The following is an 18763-nucleotide window of genomic DNA, read 5'->3' on the forward strand; positions in this document are numbered from 1 at the left end:
TTTTGTGAAGTGCTAGCAGCCCTCCTAGGCCTTTGGACGAGTCGTCTTTGGTGCAATTGTTGGGAACAGCAGGCAGGGTTCGCACCAAGTCAGTTGATGCTCCTCAGTTCCTGCTTCTTGTGGCTCTTTGATGTCCTCCTTCTTGAATCAGGCCGATCCTTAACTGCCTATAAGATCAGTCCAAACGACACCTGAGGAAACCTCAATATGTGGTGGAAACCTCAATAGAATGAGCTAGCCAGGAGAATCCTGTAGACCAGACAAACTAGATAAAGACAAAGACCAATATACTGATATTGAATATACTGTGAATCTCTAGGGAAGATTGCATTTTTTTATTTTGAAGAGTTATCACATAACAGCCATGCCCTGTAAACTTTCTGCGTTTCCTTGCTTCCCAACTATAGAGGGAAATGTATACATTTAATTATTAATTGTGTAATTGTATTCGGATGGATGTGGCTGATAGTCCTGACTCATGAGCTCTTTGTATTATCCTTATGGTTCTGGGTACATCACAGCTTAAAATTCAGTTGGTCTCCAACCCTTAAGTCTAGTTCTGTGATGCTATTAATTGTGTTTGACCAATGACTGTGTTTCACCACTGCACATATTAGTTGCTCAATGTTCCCCAGTAGCACATTATATGTTTTGTTCAGTTTAGCTGCCTATTGGCTTTAACATGGAGTTAGCCATTATATTCTGTATTCAGCTTAGCTGCCTATTGGCTTTGACATGACATTAGACATTACATTTGATATTTAGGTTAGCTGCCTATTGGCTTTGACGTGGTGTTAGACATTGCAGTTGAGACATTGCAGATGAGCTGTGTTTTTCCACAAGATGGACCAAGCTGTTTTCTTCACACCAGACCTTAGCTGATAAGAGCACGTAGATTTTGTGTTTACCTCGCAATCCAGTCTGAGAGGGGGGAGCTCGGGAGAATTGGCCACTCTCCAAGGTTCTTGGGCTCTCACACTGAGTTTGCTTTTAAGGATGGCTCTGGGCTACAGTGACATAGATTAAATCTGCTTGAGTTCAGACAGGAACTAGACGTCAGTTGCCTGCCTCCCGTTTGGGTAGAGAATCTCTTTCTCACAGTTGACAGGAGTCATCAACTTGCAGACCCCAGAAAGATGAAGCTGAATATAGGCCCTACCGCCTTGCCCATACAGTGATGAATTTTGACTTTTATGCTTTGCAGTTATGCTATAATATAATCACCTATATTTGCTGCGTACATTGCAACTGAGAAGTACTTTGATATATTTTGCTTTCATTGCTGCGACTACTTTTGAACGTGTGCTTCCAATCTACTAATTTCGTCTCTCAGGAACTTGTGGGTGGGGAACTAATAACAATAAATGTCTTCTTTAAACTCAGAAGTGCATTCCAGAGAGGTTCTGTAAGCTCTGTTATGAGATAAGAGGGAAAGCAGAACAAGTTCCCATGTGGAAATCTAGAGACAGCAGTCATTACTTTGGGAGGCGCACAACCAGAAAATATTGACCATGGCCAGTCATTTTCAAAATGAGGGATAAAGTTTGAACATCTCCTGGAAATGTCACAGTATGTGCTGATCCCAGTTAAATACAGAAAGACCTGCTGTTTCCTTAACTGGTGTCAAGAAAAACTGTGAACACTGATTACTAGTATCACAGTAGTCGCAAGAACTGAAAGCTAAGATTCTTGTCACACAATTTTTACTTTGACTAACCTTACTGTTTGAGTGGGAGGGTTCTTGTTCAAAGTATTTTTGGGTCACTTTAAGTGAAACTGAAAATCCATGTTGGTTAGTTTAAATACACAGTCCCAGATCAAAGAAAGAGAGGGTCAGATGTATTGTGGCACCGCTACTGCATCCAGGGGCGGCTGCAACCCTTTCAAAGTGGTGGTACAAGTGAAGTGCCCCACCACTGCTCAAAAAAACAGATGAATCATCCCCTCCCTCCAAAACCCCTAAGTAAACCACACCTCCCTCTAAAAGCCCAAAAATAAAACAAAAACTCTGCCAAAAGCCCAAATAAAAACATACCACTAACTACAAAATAAAACACAACCACTACACTTACATGCCTTACACACTTACATTACACAATTGAAATAAAATAAACTAGCACTTACCCACAGGCTGTGAGTCCTCCTTGGTGTTCTTCTGCTGTCCGATAGAGGAAGAGCTCCCCTGTCCAATCCAGACCCTGCTCTCATGCTGTTAACCAGCATGAGAGAAGCACCTGGATTGGATGGAGCAGGCGGGCTGGATGCTCCTTCAGGCCCTGGAGGCCTGTGCTTTGTCTACACCCAGCTGTCTTAAGACAGCTGAGTGGAGAGCTTAAAACTGCAGATGTCACTTTCCCCAGCGCAAAACAGCCAACCAAAGTGACATGCATACTTTGGAGAGTCCAGTCAGCCCTGCCTCAGTCCTCTGCTGCCAATCAGCAGAACACGACACGCCTGGGATTGGGGCTGGTGCTGCTGCAGTGAACACTGCGCCAGTAAAAATAAAATGCCAATGAAATCTATTAATTGTCAATTTAATTTTGCCTGCACAGCTCGTAGTGGGCGGGGGTGGGGGTGATGCTACCCCACCCTCGAGAAAAAACTGCACCTGACTACACCACATTAATCTGCACGGCTGTTCTGGTCCACACACTGAAACTGTTTGCCAACACTGCAGTAATAGCATGAAATCCTGAATATAGCCAAGAGCGTACGAATTTGACCCCATATGATAACACTAGCCAATGTGATTTTAAGACATAAGCCAAACACTACAAAATTGGAGCGCAATCTCAGTCTCAGAAAGTACAAGCACCTCGTAGTTTTTAGGTCCTAATTAAACTCCTATTCTACTTTCAAAATCACAGCATGTGGCACAAGGGTCCACCTGGGTGCTCCAACAATTCCTGCTAGCTCTCCTGCTTGATAAGGGCAGGCCCTGACCTACCTGTAAAGTTTGAGTCACCTGGACCTTGCTGGTCCCCAAAATCCTGCAAACCCAGTACAATGCTTCCCATAATTTGCCAAGGCTTGTTGGTGGTCCTTCTGACCACTGACCCCTCTGCAATTCAAAGACCAGCATGGGACAGCTCACAGATGACTCCTGGGATCTTCCTGCATCGCCTGGACTCCACAGCTGCACTTCTTCTTTCTGCTTCTGAGCAATATAACCTTCTAATGTAAGCCATGACTCTCAGCTTTGAAAACTCTGAAGATTCAAATGTTCTAAAGAAGCGATTCAGTTGTCTAATCAGGGTGCTGTATTATTGATGGGTCTGCGACAAAGGTGGTAACCGTTTCCACATGAGTTATTGCCCAGTAAACCCAGAAAGCTGAAACACACACAGGGAAAGGCCTGAAACTCTCAGTGGGCTTTTTTAAGTGCAATGTAGTAAATCATTTACAAGAAGTGGGATTTTTCCCTTTAACCCACTGTAGGAAAGTCACTCTTTTGGGCATGGTTACCCCCACTTTTTGTCTGTTGTCACTGTGCTTAGACTGTTTCACTGGGATCCCGCTAACCAGGACTCCAAAGATTGTGCTCTCTCCTCTAAATTTGGTTGTCTTAGTTCCCTATACACCCCACAATTGGCATACTGGTGTACCCCTGTAAGTCCCTAGTATATGGTACTTAGGTACCCAGGCCATGGGTATACCAGGGTTCCCCCATGGGCTGCAGCATGTATTATGCCACCCACGGGAACCTATGCAAACTGTGTCTCCAGGTCTGGCACTTGCAGCCAGCGTAAAAAGGAGCATGCACCCTTTCACTGCTGGTCACTACACCAGGTCACTGTAAGTCACCCCTATGATAGGCCCTTCCAGCCCTAAGGGCAGGGTGCAGGTCCCTGTGTGGATGAGCAGAGGTGCCTCTACGAACTCCAGTTCACGGGAGCCATTTTAGCTACGTACTAGTCTTAGGTCACTACCTATGGTCCAGCTATATAATGGTTACTCTGGATCTAGGCATGTTTGGTATCAAACATGTTGGAATCATACCCAAATACTGAAGCCAGTATTTGCAGCATGATTCCATGCACTCTGGTGGCTCCTTAGAGAACTTCCCCCCCATAATCTTTCAGGGTCTTCCAACAGCCCAGGCTGCTGCAGCCCCTCTGGGAGGATTCTGCCCTCCTGCTGCTTGACCAGCTCAAGCAGGGGAAGGCAGAACAAAGGATTTCATGTGGGGGAGGGGTGCAAACTCCTCTTCCTTGGAAACAGGTGTTTCAAGACTAGGGAGGGGTAGGCGCCCCACGCCACCGGCTTGCTTTAAAGGGCACATTTGGTACCCTCATTGTATAATCTAGCCTGCACCAGTTCAGGGATCCCTGGCCCCTGCTCTGGCACAAAATTGCACAAAGAAAAGGGGAGCGGCCACTCCCCTGCCCGTCACTACCCCAGGGGTGGTGCCCAGAGCTGCTCCAGGTGGACAATTGATTCTGCCAACTTGAAATCAAGATGGACAGATGCCCCTGGGACCATCTGACTGGTCAGGTTAAGCAGATGACGTCAGTGACCCTCCTCTGATAGGTGGTCACCTTGCAAAGTGGTCAAGCCCCTTTTTGGGCTATTTAGGGACTCCCTTGTAGGTGGGTCCCCAGATTTGGCGTGTAAGACTCCACCAGGACTCCTCTGCAATAACTTCTACTACTGGCCAGCGGAACTGCTGCTGGACTCCACAGGAACTGAACACCGAGACGACCTCTCCTTGCAACATTGTTTCCACAGCTCGCGTCAGCAACTTGCAACATTTCCACAGCTGTGCATCCTCTGGGGTCAGCAAGACTTCAGCTGCACCAAAGAAGCAAGAAGGAATCTCCCTTGGAGTGAAGGAGTTACTCCCCTGCATCTGCAGGCACCTAAGGCAACAATGTCTGGCTACTGAGATCTGCTGTCCTCTGGACCTGTGAAGAGTCTCCAATACAGGAGGTGGTTCTGAGGGGTCCTCTGAGTCCTGTCTACCGTCTGTCCAACTTGGGAGATGGGGAATCCTTGCCTCTTCCTCCAGGACGGAATCCCTGTGCACCACAACTGTTGCAGCAACCAAGGCTTTTTGACTTCTGCTCCGAGGGATCTTCAGACTCCAACTACTCTACCTCTGCAAGAACCATCTCTCTCCTCTATGCTGCTCCAGCGAAGAAGGACTCCTCTTCTGGTATGCTACCTGGACCTCACAGCTAATTACTGTGCCTGCTGCCAGTGGTTAGCTTGTGGGACTCTGACTGCTTCTGCTGGTTCTCTTGTATTCTTAGAATCGGCCCCTGACTCCCCTCCAAGTGTTGAGTCCCCAGGACCTTGCTGGTCCTCTTCATCTCTGCAAATCTCCAACAGCTCCAGTTGCATTTGCTTGCACTTGTTGGTGGTCCTCCTGACCACTGACCCGTCTGCAATCCGGCAACAGTCAGGGACAGCTCCCAGGCGCTCCTCTTTAGCTCCTTTTCTCTGCAGTTGGACTTCATCCACCACCGTCGACCCTGATCTTCACCCACAGGATGGTGGGCATTGCCTCCTGCCCCACCTGAACGCTCTTGCGTGGAAAGGACTCTGTCTCCTTACTTTACAGGTCTTCTTCATCCGGAATCAACAACTGGGTTCCACCGGCCTGGTCCTGATCTTACATTATTTTAATTCCAAGTCCCCACGTTAGCCTATGGGACAACCAGGTAACTTACCTCTGCTCTCCTGGTCGCTGGGGGTCTTCTAGATACTCACCTCTTGGTTCCATACTCTCCCAGCCCTTGGCTAACTACTCCATATCTTATGGTGGGGGCCCTATTCTCGCATTCCAATATTTTAGTATATGGTTTGGCCGCCCATAGGGCCCTTGTCATTTCTCATCTGTTTATGCTAATTCCTAGTACTTACCTGTGCATATTTTGTGTGTACCTACCTCCAGAAAGGGGGGATTGCCTATAGTAATTTAGTTCAGTGTTCCTATAGTAAAGTAGCTTTATTTTTTGCTTCACCGTGCAGTTCCTTTCATGTGTGAAAAGTTACTATGTGACCACTGAGGTACTGCAAGTGCTTAACATGCCTCCTAGAGAAGTCTTGGCTGCTCACCACACCTACCCCTATAGAGCCCTGGCGTCCTAGTCACTAACACTATTAAGGGTTGCCTGAACCTGGTATAAGGTTCCAACACCATAGGGGTCCACCACACACACACACCAGGCCAGCCTCCCACACCCACAAACCATGTACAATGGGTGAGTTAGGGAAATTGCAAGAAGTGAGAGTTAAACAACTACAACGAGCAAGTAAATCTAATAATGTATTTCTTTCATTACTTAGTATTACTTTGAGCCCATGATGTGAACCTTATGATCAGACCTATTCACCACATTATTGTTTTCCTGTCTTTTAGGAACTTGTTTCTTTTTCCATAGGACTTGATTGTCAATGCTTAATCCTCCATATGCATCCTGGCAAACATGTAATATTGGGTGTGGTTTAATGAAACATAAATGACAAAATAAAATAAAAATACAATCAAAAGAATTTTTAATGCATGACCATTTTTTCTAAATTGCAGGTTTTACAAAAGTATCGTATGAGTAGTTCTATTCACCTTTCATGCTCTAGTAGATGTCCTGATATCAATCTCTGATGATTCCATCTCTCAGCAACAGGGTAAGAGGAAGCCTCAAACAGTCTCTGCAACTTGCAATGCCTGAAAATTACATTAGTACTGTTGTAGATAAATAATGTTTCATATGAAACTTAGCACAGCAACATATAAGAAAACACACTGAGAAAGGGTGACAGCTTTTTGGCCTTTTAGTTTCCAAGTAAAGCCGAACCTTTGTTCATGCTGGTTGATCATACAGTTATTTTCCAGAGAAGCTAAAAGTTGTGGGAAATGAGAGTGCGGGGTGAAAAATTTTCAATGCAGTGTAAAATTAATCATCTTAGACTTCAGTGATACATTAAAAAAAAAAGTTTAGGTAATTTAGATATCACCTTTCATGAGACACATCCAATTCGTACAAAAGGTTTTCCTAGTACCTTTGGCTATGGAAATTTATATTAATATCAACTAACTGGATCAAATCCTAGATTCTTCTTTGAACACTTTATTTAGTATGTCAAGAAAATAGAGAGCAGGTACAATTATACATCATTCAACATTACATATGCACAACTCTATTTCATTATATACTTGTACACCATACAATAGAAAAGAAAAAGAAATTACACCCGCCAACTTTCTATACCGTATCTTTGACAACAGACATAACTAGACATTCTCAACGTTTTAGTAACGCTAAAAGACCTCAGTAACGTTCTCTCTGGTAGAGACTATCTAGCCGCAGACTCTTCACCTTTTGAATATTTCTCATGTATCAGACTGGATCACGAAGTGTTTCAGCAGTATCTCTGTGTGCCACTAGGTGGCGGCCTGCAGTGCAGCGCTGATGCCATACCGCTCCAGAAATGACGTGCAGCGCACCATACAGGCGCCATTCCAGCGCACTGTCAGTTGCTTTTGACACTGTTCGTGCCCCCAGACGCAGAACCTGTAGGAAGTTGGCTCTGTATATACTATCTCAAAGTGAGAGATAGTGTGTACAGAGTCCAAGGGTTCCCCTTAGAGGTTGATAGTGGCAAAATAAGATAATTCTAGTGCTCTATTTTGTGGCAGTGTGGTCGAGCAGTAGGATTATTAGAGGGTAGTGTTAAGCATTTGTTGAACACACACAGGCAATAAATGAGGAACACACACTCAAAGACTTACTCCAGGCCAATAGTTTTTATATAGAAAAATATATTATCTTAATTTATTTTAGAACCACAAGATTCAGGATTTGAATTAAATACATAAAATGCAAGGTACTCCACACAGGTAAAAAGGGAACTTTGAATTAAAGCAGTAATATACACAGTATAGGTTAAAATGGCAATAAGCTATTTTAAAAGTGGACACTGTGCAAAAATCAACAGTTCCTAGGGGAGGTAACTATTGTTAGGTTTCTCAGGTAAGCAAAGCACTTACACAGTCAGTCTCCTGGGCATAGGCAGCCCATTGTTAGGGGTTCAAGGCAACCCCAAAGTCACCGTACCAGCAACACAGGGCCGGTCAGGAGCAGAGGTCAAAGGAGGTCCGAAAACACTTAGGCGCCTATGGAGAACAGGGATGCTCTGGTTCTGGTCTGCTGGCAGGTAAGTACCTGCGTCCTTGGGGAGCAGACGAGGGTGGTTTTGTAGAGGCTTTGGTGCGACAAACAGGCACACAAAACACATCCTCAGCGGCACAGGGGCGGCCGGGTGCAGTGTGCAAAGTTGGCATCGGGTTTGCTATAGAAAGCAATGGAGGGACCCGGGGGTCACTTAGGCGATGCAAGCAGGTCACAGGGGGGCTTCCCGGGCCAGCCACCGACTGGGCTAGGAAGAGGGTCGCCTGCTGGTCACTCCTGCACTGGAGGTTGGTTCCTTTCGGTCCTGGGGGCTGCGGGTGCAATGCTTGGTCCAGGCGTCAGGTTCTTTGTTACCAGGCGGTCGCGGTCAGGGGGAGCCTCTGGATCCTCTCTGCAGGCGTCGTTGTGGGGTGCAGGGCGGTCATCTCAGGTTACTCACAAAGTCGCAGTCGCCTGGGAGCCCTCTCTGCGGTGTTAGTTCTCTGGAGCTCGAGCTGGGGGCGTTGGGTGAAGAGTGTGAAGTCTCCCGCTTCCGGCAGGAAGAGTGAGTTCTTTAAAAGTTGCTTCTTTGTTGCAAGGATGTTGTTGTTGTTGAACAGTGCCGCTGTTCTCTGGGGTTTCTTGGTCCTTCGGTTTTATGGCAGTCTGGAGACAGGCCGGTAGGGCTGGGGCCAAGTCAGTTGTCGTGTCTGCGGGGCTTTCAGGTCAGCAGTCGTTCTTTGTGTAGGTTGCAGGAATCTGATTTCCTGGGTTCAGGGTCGCCCCTAAATACTAAATTTAGGGCTGTGTTTAGGTCAGGAGGGCAGTAGCCAATGGCCCCTGAGGGGAGGGGGGCACATCCCTAATCCTATTGGGGGAATCCTCCAATCTCAAAATTGAGAATTTCTAAAGGCAGGGGTCACCTCGGCTCAGGACACCTTAGGGGCTGTCCTGACTGGTGGGTGACTCCTCCTTGTTTTTCTCATTATCCTCTCCTGCCATGCCGCCAAAAGTGGGGGCAGTGGCCGGAGGGGCGGGCATCCCCACTAGCTAGGATGCCCTGGGGTGCTGTAACAAAAGGCATGAGCCTTTGAAGCTCACCGCCAGGTGTTACAGTTCCTGCAGGGGGAGGTGAGAAGCACCTCCACCCAGTACAGGCTTTGTTCCTGGCCACAGAGTGATAAAGGCATTCACCCCATGTGGCCAAAAACTCGTCTGGTTGTGGCAGGCTGGCAGACACTGGTCAGCCTAGCACTAGGAGTCGGACTGATATTCAGGGGGCATCTCTAAGATGCCCTATGGATGCATTTTACAATAAATCCCACACTGCCATTATTGTGCTGAGAAGTTTGATACCAAACTTCCCAGATTTCAGTGTAGCCATTATGGAACCGTGGAGTTCGTGTTTGACAAACTCCCAGACCATTTACTCTTCATGGCTACCCTGCACTTACAATGTCTAAAGTTTTGCTTAGGAACTGTAGGGGCATAGTGCTCGTATGCCCTCACCTGTGGTATACTGCACCCTGTCTGAGGACGGTGAGGCCTGCTAGAGGGGTGACTTACCTATGCCACAGGCAGTGAGAGGTAGGCATGGCACTCTGAGGGGAGTGCCATGTCGACTTAGTCATTTTCTCCCCACCAGCACACACAAGCTGTGAGGCAGTGTGCATGTGCTGAGTGAGGGATCCCCAGGGTGGCATAAGACATGCTGCAGCCCTTAGAGACCCTCACTGGCAACAGGGCCCTTAGTACCAGGGGTACCATTTACAAGGGACTTATCTGTGTGCCAGAGCTGTGCCAATTGTGGAAACAAAGGTACAGTTTAGGGAAAGAACACTGGTACTGGGGCCTGGTTAGCAGGGTCCCAGCACACTTTCAATCATAACTGGCATCAACAAAAGGCAAAAAGTCAGGGGATAACCATGCCAAGGAGTTATTTCCTTACAGAACCCCAATAGAAAATTTGTTGTGACCAGTGTGCAAATTCCTAGACTTTGGATCTTATTAATGGATTGAGTCAAATCACAAACCAGGAAAGATGGGTGTGAAATGAGGAATCTGCAGCTACTCTTCCAATAGAGACTTATAGCAGCAGAGTTTTCACCTTTTCAATAGATACCAAAGCAGAACCCATTTAAAGGTCAGTCTCTGAATGGACTCAAACCAGAAAGCTTTGTAGGACCGAACAGGCAAAATGCCCCTCTCCGCGAACCTGACTTTCCAGACAATAGTGCTTTGTGAACATATGGAAGAATGCTGTAGGAAGTTGGCTCTGTATGCACTATTTCAAAGTAAGGAATAGTATGCACAGAGTCCAAGGGTTCCCCTTAGAGGTAAGATAGTGGCAAAAAGAGAGAATACTAATGCTCTATTTTGTGGTAGTGTGGTCGAGCAGTAGGCTTATCAAAGGAGTAGTGTTAAGCATTTGTTGTACATACACAGGCAATAAATGAGGAACACACGCTCAGAGACAAATCCAGCCAATAGGTTTTGTTATAGAAAAATATATTTTCTTAGTTTATTTTAAGAACCACAGGTTCAAATTCTACAAGTAATATCTAATTTGAAAGGTATTGCAGGTAAGTACTTTAGGAACTTTGAATAATTACAGTAGCATATATACTTTTCACATAAAACACAAATAGCTGTTTTAAAAGTGGACACTGCAATTTTCACAGTTCCTGGGGGAGGTAAAGTATTGTTAGTTTTAGCAGGTAAGTAAATTACCTACAGGGTTCAGTTTTGGGTCCAAGGTAGCCCACCGTTGGGGGTTCAGAGCAACCCCAAAGTCACCACACCAGCAGCTCAGGGCCGGTCAGGTGCAGAGGTCAAAGAGGTGCCCAAAACACATAGGCTTCAATGGAGAGAAGGGGGTGCCCCGGTTCCAGTCTGCCAGCAGGTAAGTACCTGCGTCTTCGGAGGGCAGACCAGGGGGGGTTTTGTAGGGCACCGGGGGGGACACAAGTCCACACAGAAAGTACACCCTCAGCAGCGCGGGGGCGGCCGGGTGCAGTGTGCAAACAAGCATCGGGTTCTCTGTTGATTTCAATGGGAGACCAAGGGGTCTCTTCAGCAGTGCAGGCAGGCAAGGGGGGGGGGGGGGGCTCCTCGGAGTAGCCACCACCTGGGCAAGGGAGAGGGCCTCCTGGGGGTCACTCCTGCACAGAAGGTCCGTTCCTTCAGGTGCTGGGGGCTGCGGGTGCAGGGTCTTTTCCAGCCGTCGGGACTTTAGGTTCAGGCAGTCGCGGTCAGGGGGAGCCTCGGGATTCCCTCTGCAGGCGTCGCTGTGGGGGCTCAGGGGGGACAACTTTGGTTACTCACGGTCTCGGAGTCGCCGGAGGGTCCTCCCTGAGGTGTTGGTTCTCCACCAGTCGAGTCGGGGTCGCCGGGGGCAGTGTTGCAAGTCTCACGCTTCTTGCGGGGATTTGCAGGGGTCTTTAAATCTGCTCCTCTGTAACAAAGTTGCAGTTCTTTTGGAGCAGTGCCGCTGTCCTCAGGAGTTTCTTGTCATTCTTGAAGCAGGGCAGTCCTCAGAGGATTCAGAGGTCGCTGGTCCCTTGGAAAGCGTCGCTGGAGCAGGTTTCTTTGGAAGGCAGGAGACAGGCCGGTAAGTCTGGGGCCAAAGCAGTTGGTGTCTTCTGTTCTTCCTCTGCAGGGGTTTTTCAGCTCAGCAGTCTTCTTCTTGTAGTTTCAGGAATCTAAATTCTTAGGTTCAGGGAAGCCCTTAAATACTAAATTTAAGGGCGTGTTTAGGTCTGGGGGGTTAGTAGCCAATGGCTACTAGCCCTGAGGGTAAGTACACCCTCTTTGTGCCTCCTCCCAAGTGGAGGGGGTCACATCCCTAATCCTATTGGGGGAATCCTCCATCTGCAAGATGGAGGATTTCTAAAAGTTAGTCACTTCAGCTCAGGACACCTTAGGGGCTGTCCTGACTGGTCAGTGACTCCTCCTTGTTTTTCTCATTATTTTCTCCGGCCTTGCCGCCAAAAGTGGGGGCCGTGGCCGGAGGGGGCGGGCAACTCCACTAGCTGGAGTGTCCTGCGGTGCTGGCACAAAGGGGTGAGCCTTTGAGGCTCACCGCCAGGTGTTACAGCTCCTGCCTGGGGGAGGTGTTAGCATCTCCACCCAGTGCAGGCTTTGTTACTGGCCTCAGAGTGACAAAGGCACTCTCCCCATGGGCCCAGCAACATGTCTCGGTTGTGGCAGGCTGCTGGAACCAGTCAGCCTACACAGATAGTCGGTTAAGGTTTCAGGGGGCACCTCTAAGGTGCCCTCTGGGGTGTATTTTACAATAAAATGTACACTGGCATCAGTGTGCATTTATTGTGCTGAGAAGTTTGATACCAAACTTCTCAGTTTTCAGTGTAGCCATTATGGTGCTGTGGAGTTCGTGTAAAACAGACTCCCAGACCATATACTCTTATGGCTACCCTGCACTTACAATGTCTAAGGTTTGGCTTAGACACTGTAGGGGCACAGTGCTCATGCACTGGTGCCCTCACCTATGGTATAGTGCACCCTGCCTTAGGGCTGTAAGGCCTGCTAGAGGGGTGACTTATCTATACTTGCATAGGCAGTGAGAGGCTGGCATGGCACCCTGAGGGGAGTGCCATGTCGACTTACTCATTTTGTTCTCACCAGCACACACAAGCTGGCAAGCAGTGTGTCTGTGCTGAGTGAGGGGTCTCCAGGGTGGCATAAGACATGCTGCAGCCCTTAGGGACCTTCCTTGGCATCAGGGCCCTTGGTACCAGGGGTACCATTTACAAGGGAGTTATCTGGATGCCAGGGTGTGCCAATTGTGGATACAAAAGTACAGGTTAGGGAAAGAACACTGGTGCTGGGGCCTGGTTAGCAGGCCTCAGCACACTTTCAATTCAAAACATAGCATCAGCAAAGGCAAAAAGTCAGGGGGTAACCATGCCAAGGAGGCATTTCCTTACAAATGCCCACATACCCACCTGGCAAATGTCCCAGACAGGGACTCCACATGCCAACACAGTTGCAGCAGCTTTGGCACGATCAGAATGAGCATGCACTCCTTCCAGATGCTGCGTTTTTTCCAACGGGTAGCAGATCTTCATGTAAATCACAATCCAGCAGGAGATGGCTCTCTTCTGCACAGCATTGCCTTCATTCACTCCAGAGAACTCCACAAAGAGCTCATCTTCCACTATTTAGTACAATCAAAATAAAAGTTTAGGGCTCTGTTGGGGTCAAAACTTTGGAGGAAGAGCACAGAATGCCAGGTGGGTGATGTTTTCAGTGATCTGAAACAGCATCACAACTTTAAGCAAGAAAGAGGCCTGTGTTCGCGTATCTGTTTGTCTGGAAAGAAGGTGGTTACAGCTTGCTGACACAGGGGCCTTGAAGCTAACTCACATGCCACACCGATGTTATGGCGATGAGGAATACAGTTTTGAGGGTGAGAAGTCGCAATGAACAAATGTGACGTGGCTCATATGTTGACCAAGTTAAGGTCCTACTGCGGCAGGACAAAGGGAGAGGGTGGAAATACATGGTGTAAACCTTTCAAAAGACACATAAAGGGAGACTTAAACAAAGAAGGGTTGATCTGGCAATCTCAAAAATCTGAAATAGCCGAAAGGTATACAAAGCCATGCCGGGCTAGGGTCAAAACAAATAACAAAGCTTCAGATGACTTTGCCTGGAGAGGGTCTATTTTTTGACTATCTCACCAATCCACAAATTTGTTCCAAAGACAGGTGCATACATTTTTTGTCAAGGGACGCCCGGCTACCATGATGAAATCCATCTCCACAGTAAGGTCGAAGGCATTCAGCTGTCACTACTTGTAGAAACCTGGCTCTCTATATAGTGCACCAAAATGAACTACACAATGCAGAGAGTTCAGTGGCTCCCCCAGTTGGTTTGCAGAGGCAAAAGTAGTTATGACTAATGCTCTATTTTGTGGTAGTGTGGGCGAGCAGCTAGGCTTATCAGAGGGTAGTGCTAAGCATCTGTTGTATTCACAGCGGCAATAAATGTTATCAGGTAAGTATTTTTTCAAGCATAAATATTTTTCAGATTAAAAAATCAACACAGTGCAATTCTCAGTGTTAACCTATGGAGAAAAACAAAGTTCAGCAAACAGGGTAAACAATGACTTACGAGAGCAATCTCAGAGAATTATGGTAAGTACTGGGCACTGATTATAACCACACCAGAAGACCGCTCCGTGCAGCACTGGAGTGGCCAGGTGCAGGAGTGCAGTAAGGTGTTGTGTACCCAATGGTTTCCTAAGGAATTTGGTCCTCATGAAGAAAGGCTGCAGGCTCTGGCTACGAAGCCAGTTGGGGACAACAAACCAGTAGGTTGTAGACCTGGGGTGCTCAGGGACGTAAGTGCACCTTTGGTCCTTTTCTCGGATGCAGGGCTGTCCTTAGGCATCGGGTTTCTTTGTCCAGGAGCACTTGCTGTCAGGAGGTCCTGTGTGCTGAGGCTACAGACGTAGTTGGGGAGTCCAGCAGGGGTGGACTCGAGCACAGGGGAGCCAGGGGACATTGTTGGCAGCACTGACCCACCTCAGATTGTGTCGGGGCGACTGGTGCAGTGGTTGCTGTAGTTGTCAGGTTTCCTCTCACCACAAGGCTGCAGGAGAGGGGGACCTGCATGCAGAGGCTGCAGGCAACTTGGAGGAGTCAAAGAGGGGTGAAATCTGAGTGGACTCGTTCTCTAGGCAGCTGGGGAACTTGGCTGGCACTGTTGGTTGGCTTCACCTCAGGTCCTGGACATCAGGAGTAGAGGTCACTTTGGGTGTCGGGTCTTTGCTGTTCCAGGGGCTGCATAGTCCTTTCTTGATACTTTGTTGCAGTTCTGCTACTTACACAAGTCTGAATCTTTGTACAGACAGGCAGCCCTCCTTCTTGGAGGCTCAGAAGCAGGATGAGTTGTCTTTTTGGGCAGAGTCCTTCGAGTTCAGCAGGCAGGCTGATCTGGCTGGTACTGAGTCATATGCTTTTGCTTTTCCTCTTCTGCAGGTGTGACTCATTTGTCCTTGTCTTCGTAGGTAGTCAGGGCTTAAGTTCTAAGGTTTAAGGATGCCACCTAAATACTCAATTTAGGGGCATTGCAGGGAAGGCTAGGTGGTAGCCAATGGGCTGACCACCTTTATGGTGACTACACCCTTTTTACGCCCACTTCCGCTGGGAAGTGGGCATAACCCTAACCCTAGGGGCCTAATTCCTTCCAAACTAGATGGAGAATTTTAAAAAGCAGTGTCCACTTCAACTTGCCCACTTTAGGGGTGGGACTGGCATGAAGTGGGCACACCTCCTAATTTAATTTTCCCACCTGTGCTGCCACCAAAAGTGGGCTCAGGACAGGGGGATGGTCATCTCTGCCATCTGGAGAGACCTGGGTCGCATTACATAAGCAGGAATGTCCATCCTGCATAGGAGAGGTGCTAACACCCCCTCCCAGTGCAGGCTTTTGTCGCTGGCTCTCACCTTGGGGGGCAGAAACAGGTCTATGATGTCTGAACCAGTGAGGACCACTCAGTCAACACACCAGTAGCAGGTAGGTTTTCAGGGGGCACCGCTAAGGTCTTCTTTGGGTGCAGTTATTAATAAATCCCTCACTGGCATCAGTGAGGGTTTATTAATCGGAGATGTTTGATACCAAACATCCCTATCTTCATTGAAGCCAGCATGTAGCTGGAGGTCTCATGGTGACCAGTGTCCAGCACATGTATTTAAAATGGCTTCCTAGGTCACTTACTGTGTCTGAGAATCGACAAAGAAGGCACATACCTGCTTGAGCAGATATGCCCTCACATGTAATATAATGCACCCTGCTGTAGGGCTGTAATGCCTGCTGCGGGGGGGGGGGTGACTTACATATATTCCATGGAGTGTTAGGGGACATGGCACCCAAGCTGTGTGCAATGTTGTGTTTTCACTTTTGTCTGCACCAAGAGAGACAGCCTGCAAAGGCAGCCTGTCATGTGCTTGGTGAGGGGTACCTCAGAGTGGCACAATTCGTGCTGCTTCCCTTAGGGACCCCCTTCAGTACACCAGACCCTAGGAGCAGGAGTACCATTTACTAGGGACTTGCAGTGGGTGCTAAAGCTTTTGCCAACTGTGCAGTTGTGGGGGAAAGAGATCTGGCCCTGGGGACATGGTTAGCAGGAACCCAGTGGACTTTCAGTTGAAATTACACCAGAAACCAAGCAAAAAGCGTGTGTGTGTTTGGGGTTTTTCTTGGGGGGTTGGGGGGGTGTAAGGGTTACCATGTCAAAAGAGGCTCTTTCCTACACTATTGAATCTCCAAGCATGAAGGTGGAAATTGTGAAGCCCTGGCTGCAGAACCCTGCTCTGCTACTGTGAAAGCAGAACCCTGCTCTGCTACTGTGAGTTATGGTAGAAGTTCTGTGTACCATAATCTCCACACCCAATCCGGGGTTACTTGGATGACTTTGGCCCCAGTCAATCTTCTTAAGAACTCAAGGCAGAGGTGGTATCAGTAGAAAGGCATGCTTCTAGTTCAGAGTTCCACTTGAGACAGAACATGTTTCAAGTGACAGACGCCTGGCAAACTACCATGCATAAGTGCTAATATTGCATGTTTCCACCAGTGGCAACCAGAGTGAGCCAATGATTTTCCCTTTTGCAGAAGATACCATGTCCCACCTCCGGGTGCAGCTGTCACATGTGATCTGCTAGACCCTGATGGCTGACCTTGTCTGCCCTGGTATTCAATGATTCTGCCAGGTGGATTACCAATAGGAAAACTTTTCTATTTGACCAGCCTTTTCCAGGGGCCCAGGGCTTCCTCGCACAGGATAACTGTTCCCACCCCTTTATTTGTTGTAATACTATATGGCAGTGGTGTTGACCGTGAGCACCTCTACCAGCCATCGATTGATGGACAGAAGGAAGACTTGCAATTCCAAGTGGACAGCTGTTAGCTCCAGAAGGTTTATATGGAGCCAGACTGCGCCAGAGATGAGAGGCCTCAGATCTCCACTTCTCCAAGATGGCCACCCCAACCCAGACTCAATGCAACAACCACAAATGTCAGTTGGGGGTGGGTACAGGAGAAGGGTCTGCCACTGACCCAATCGTGGGGCTGCAACCACCACTGCAGATCTTTTGCAGTCTCTTCTGAAATCTGAACATGGTCAGAGCTGTCCCCTTGATGTTGGACCCACTGAGATTTCAGATCCCATTGCAGAGTCTACATATGCCACCTAAAGTGTTTGGCAAGCAGGATGCAGGAGGCCATCAGTCCCAGCAGTCTCTGAGTTGATCTCACTGAAATCCAGGACTGAGGCTGAAAGATCAGGATCACAGGCTGAATATCTTGGACTCTCTTTCGTAGGTTAATGCATTTGATGGAACAGTGTCCAGAAAGGTTCTGATAAAGGGGAGCATCTGAGAAGGAGTTAGGTGTGACTTCGGCAAGTTTATAATGAACACTACAGAAGACAAGTTCGCAGTCTGGTGGAGGTTGACGACTGGCTGGGCGAGCTTGCCTTTAATAGCCATACGTCCACATAGGGGAAGACTGGAGCCTCTAACTTCCAAATGTGTTCTAATAGGACAGCCATCACTTCAGTTAACAACCGAGGGGCACTAGTGAGACCAAATGGGAGCACAGCAAACTGAATATATTCCTGTCCCAGTATAAACTGCAAGTAGTGCCCATAGGCACGTATGCTAGATATATGGAGGGTCGAGGTGAGCTAAAACATGGGCCAGAGTGAGCTCAATTAATTTTTACTTCCAGAAGAATGTTTTGAGAGGGCACAGGTCTAAAATGAGAAAGTCTTTCATCCTTCTTGGGCAACCATGTACTACTTCTGGTCCAGGCACCCTCTCAATGGCCCCTTTGACCAAAAGGGCTACCATTTCCTGCCCCAAAACACACAGATGCTCGTCCATCAATTGTTGGTGGAATGGAGGGGGGGTGGGTGAGAGATGAAGTAGCGTGAAATGGAAGGGTAGGGCGTATCCTTTCCAAACAATGTGCAGGGCCCACATGTTTGATGCTATGGCCTGCTAAGCTGGCGATAGTCATCGAATCCTGCCTCTCACTGGGTAGCTATGCTCCAATCTTAAAGGATTTAGCAGGTGGGGCTGCAGGGTGGTAGTGGGCTGTGAGGCCCAATTACCTAGACTGCGGTGGAAGACGGCACCACAGATCAAATGTAAAAATGCTGGGCACCTTGTGGAGATTAGTTTGGCTGGCAATATGGGGCACCTTTGCTGAAGCTACATAAGGAGCAACAGTGCTGATGTGGTTGGCGAGGTGGGGCGCTTAAGCGCAGGGAGGGTGCTGTGGCCCTATTTCTCAATCCGCTGGAGAGCAGAATATGCCTTGTCCATAAACAGGTGAGACCTGTCAAAAGGCATGTCCAGGAGAGATGACTAGACATCACCAGAAAAACTGTTTGACTGCAGCTTAGCGAGGCGGCAAATGGCAATACTGGTGCCAATGGCCTGCTCAACGAATTGTGAACTTGGCCACATCACAACCATCCTGTACAGCCTGGGTGACGACAGTCAAAGATCTTCAGGAACACCTGCAAGGACCGGAGTCACTAGGTCTCAAAGGAGGGAGTAGTGTACAAGGAGGCACCTGGCATTTACAGATCTAACTGCTAAGCTAGTGGACGAGAAGAA

General features: G+C 48.1%; 1 protein-coding gene across 1 annotated transcript in view; it reads right to left on the reverse strand.

Moving 5' to 3' along the window:
• The window catches only part of DNAAF9 (dynein axonemal assembly factor 9), a 597478-nt gene that overhangs the window by 243256 nt on the left and 335459 nt on the right, over nucleotides 1-18763 (reverse strand). The window contains exon 24 of the mRNA XM_069205040.1: nucleotides 6569-6670. Coding sequence (XP_069061141.1) covers nucleotides 6569-6670 — 102 coding nt within the window. The remainder of the gene's footprint in view (nucleotides 1-6568; nucleotides 6671-18763) is intronic.

This window comes from Pleurodeles waltl, chromosome 1_2 (genome assembly GCF_031143425.1).
Source record: "Pleurodeles waltl isolate 20211129_DDA chromosome 1_2, aPleWal1.hap1.20221129, whole genome shotgun sequence".
NCBI lineage: Eukaryota > Metazoa > Chordata > Amphibia > Caudata > Salamandridae > Pleurodeles > Pleurodeles waltl.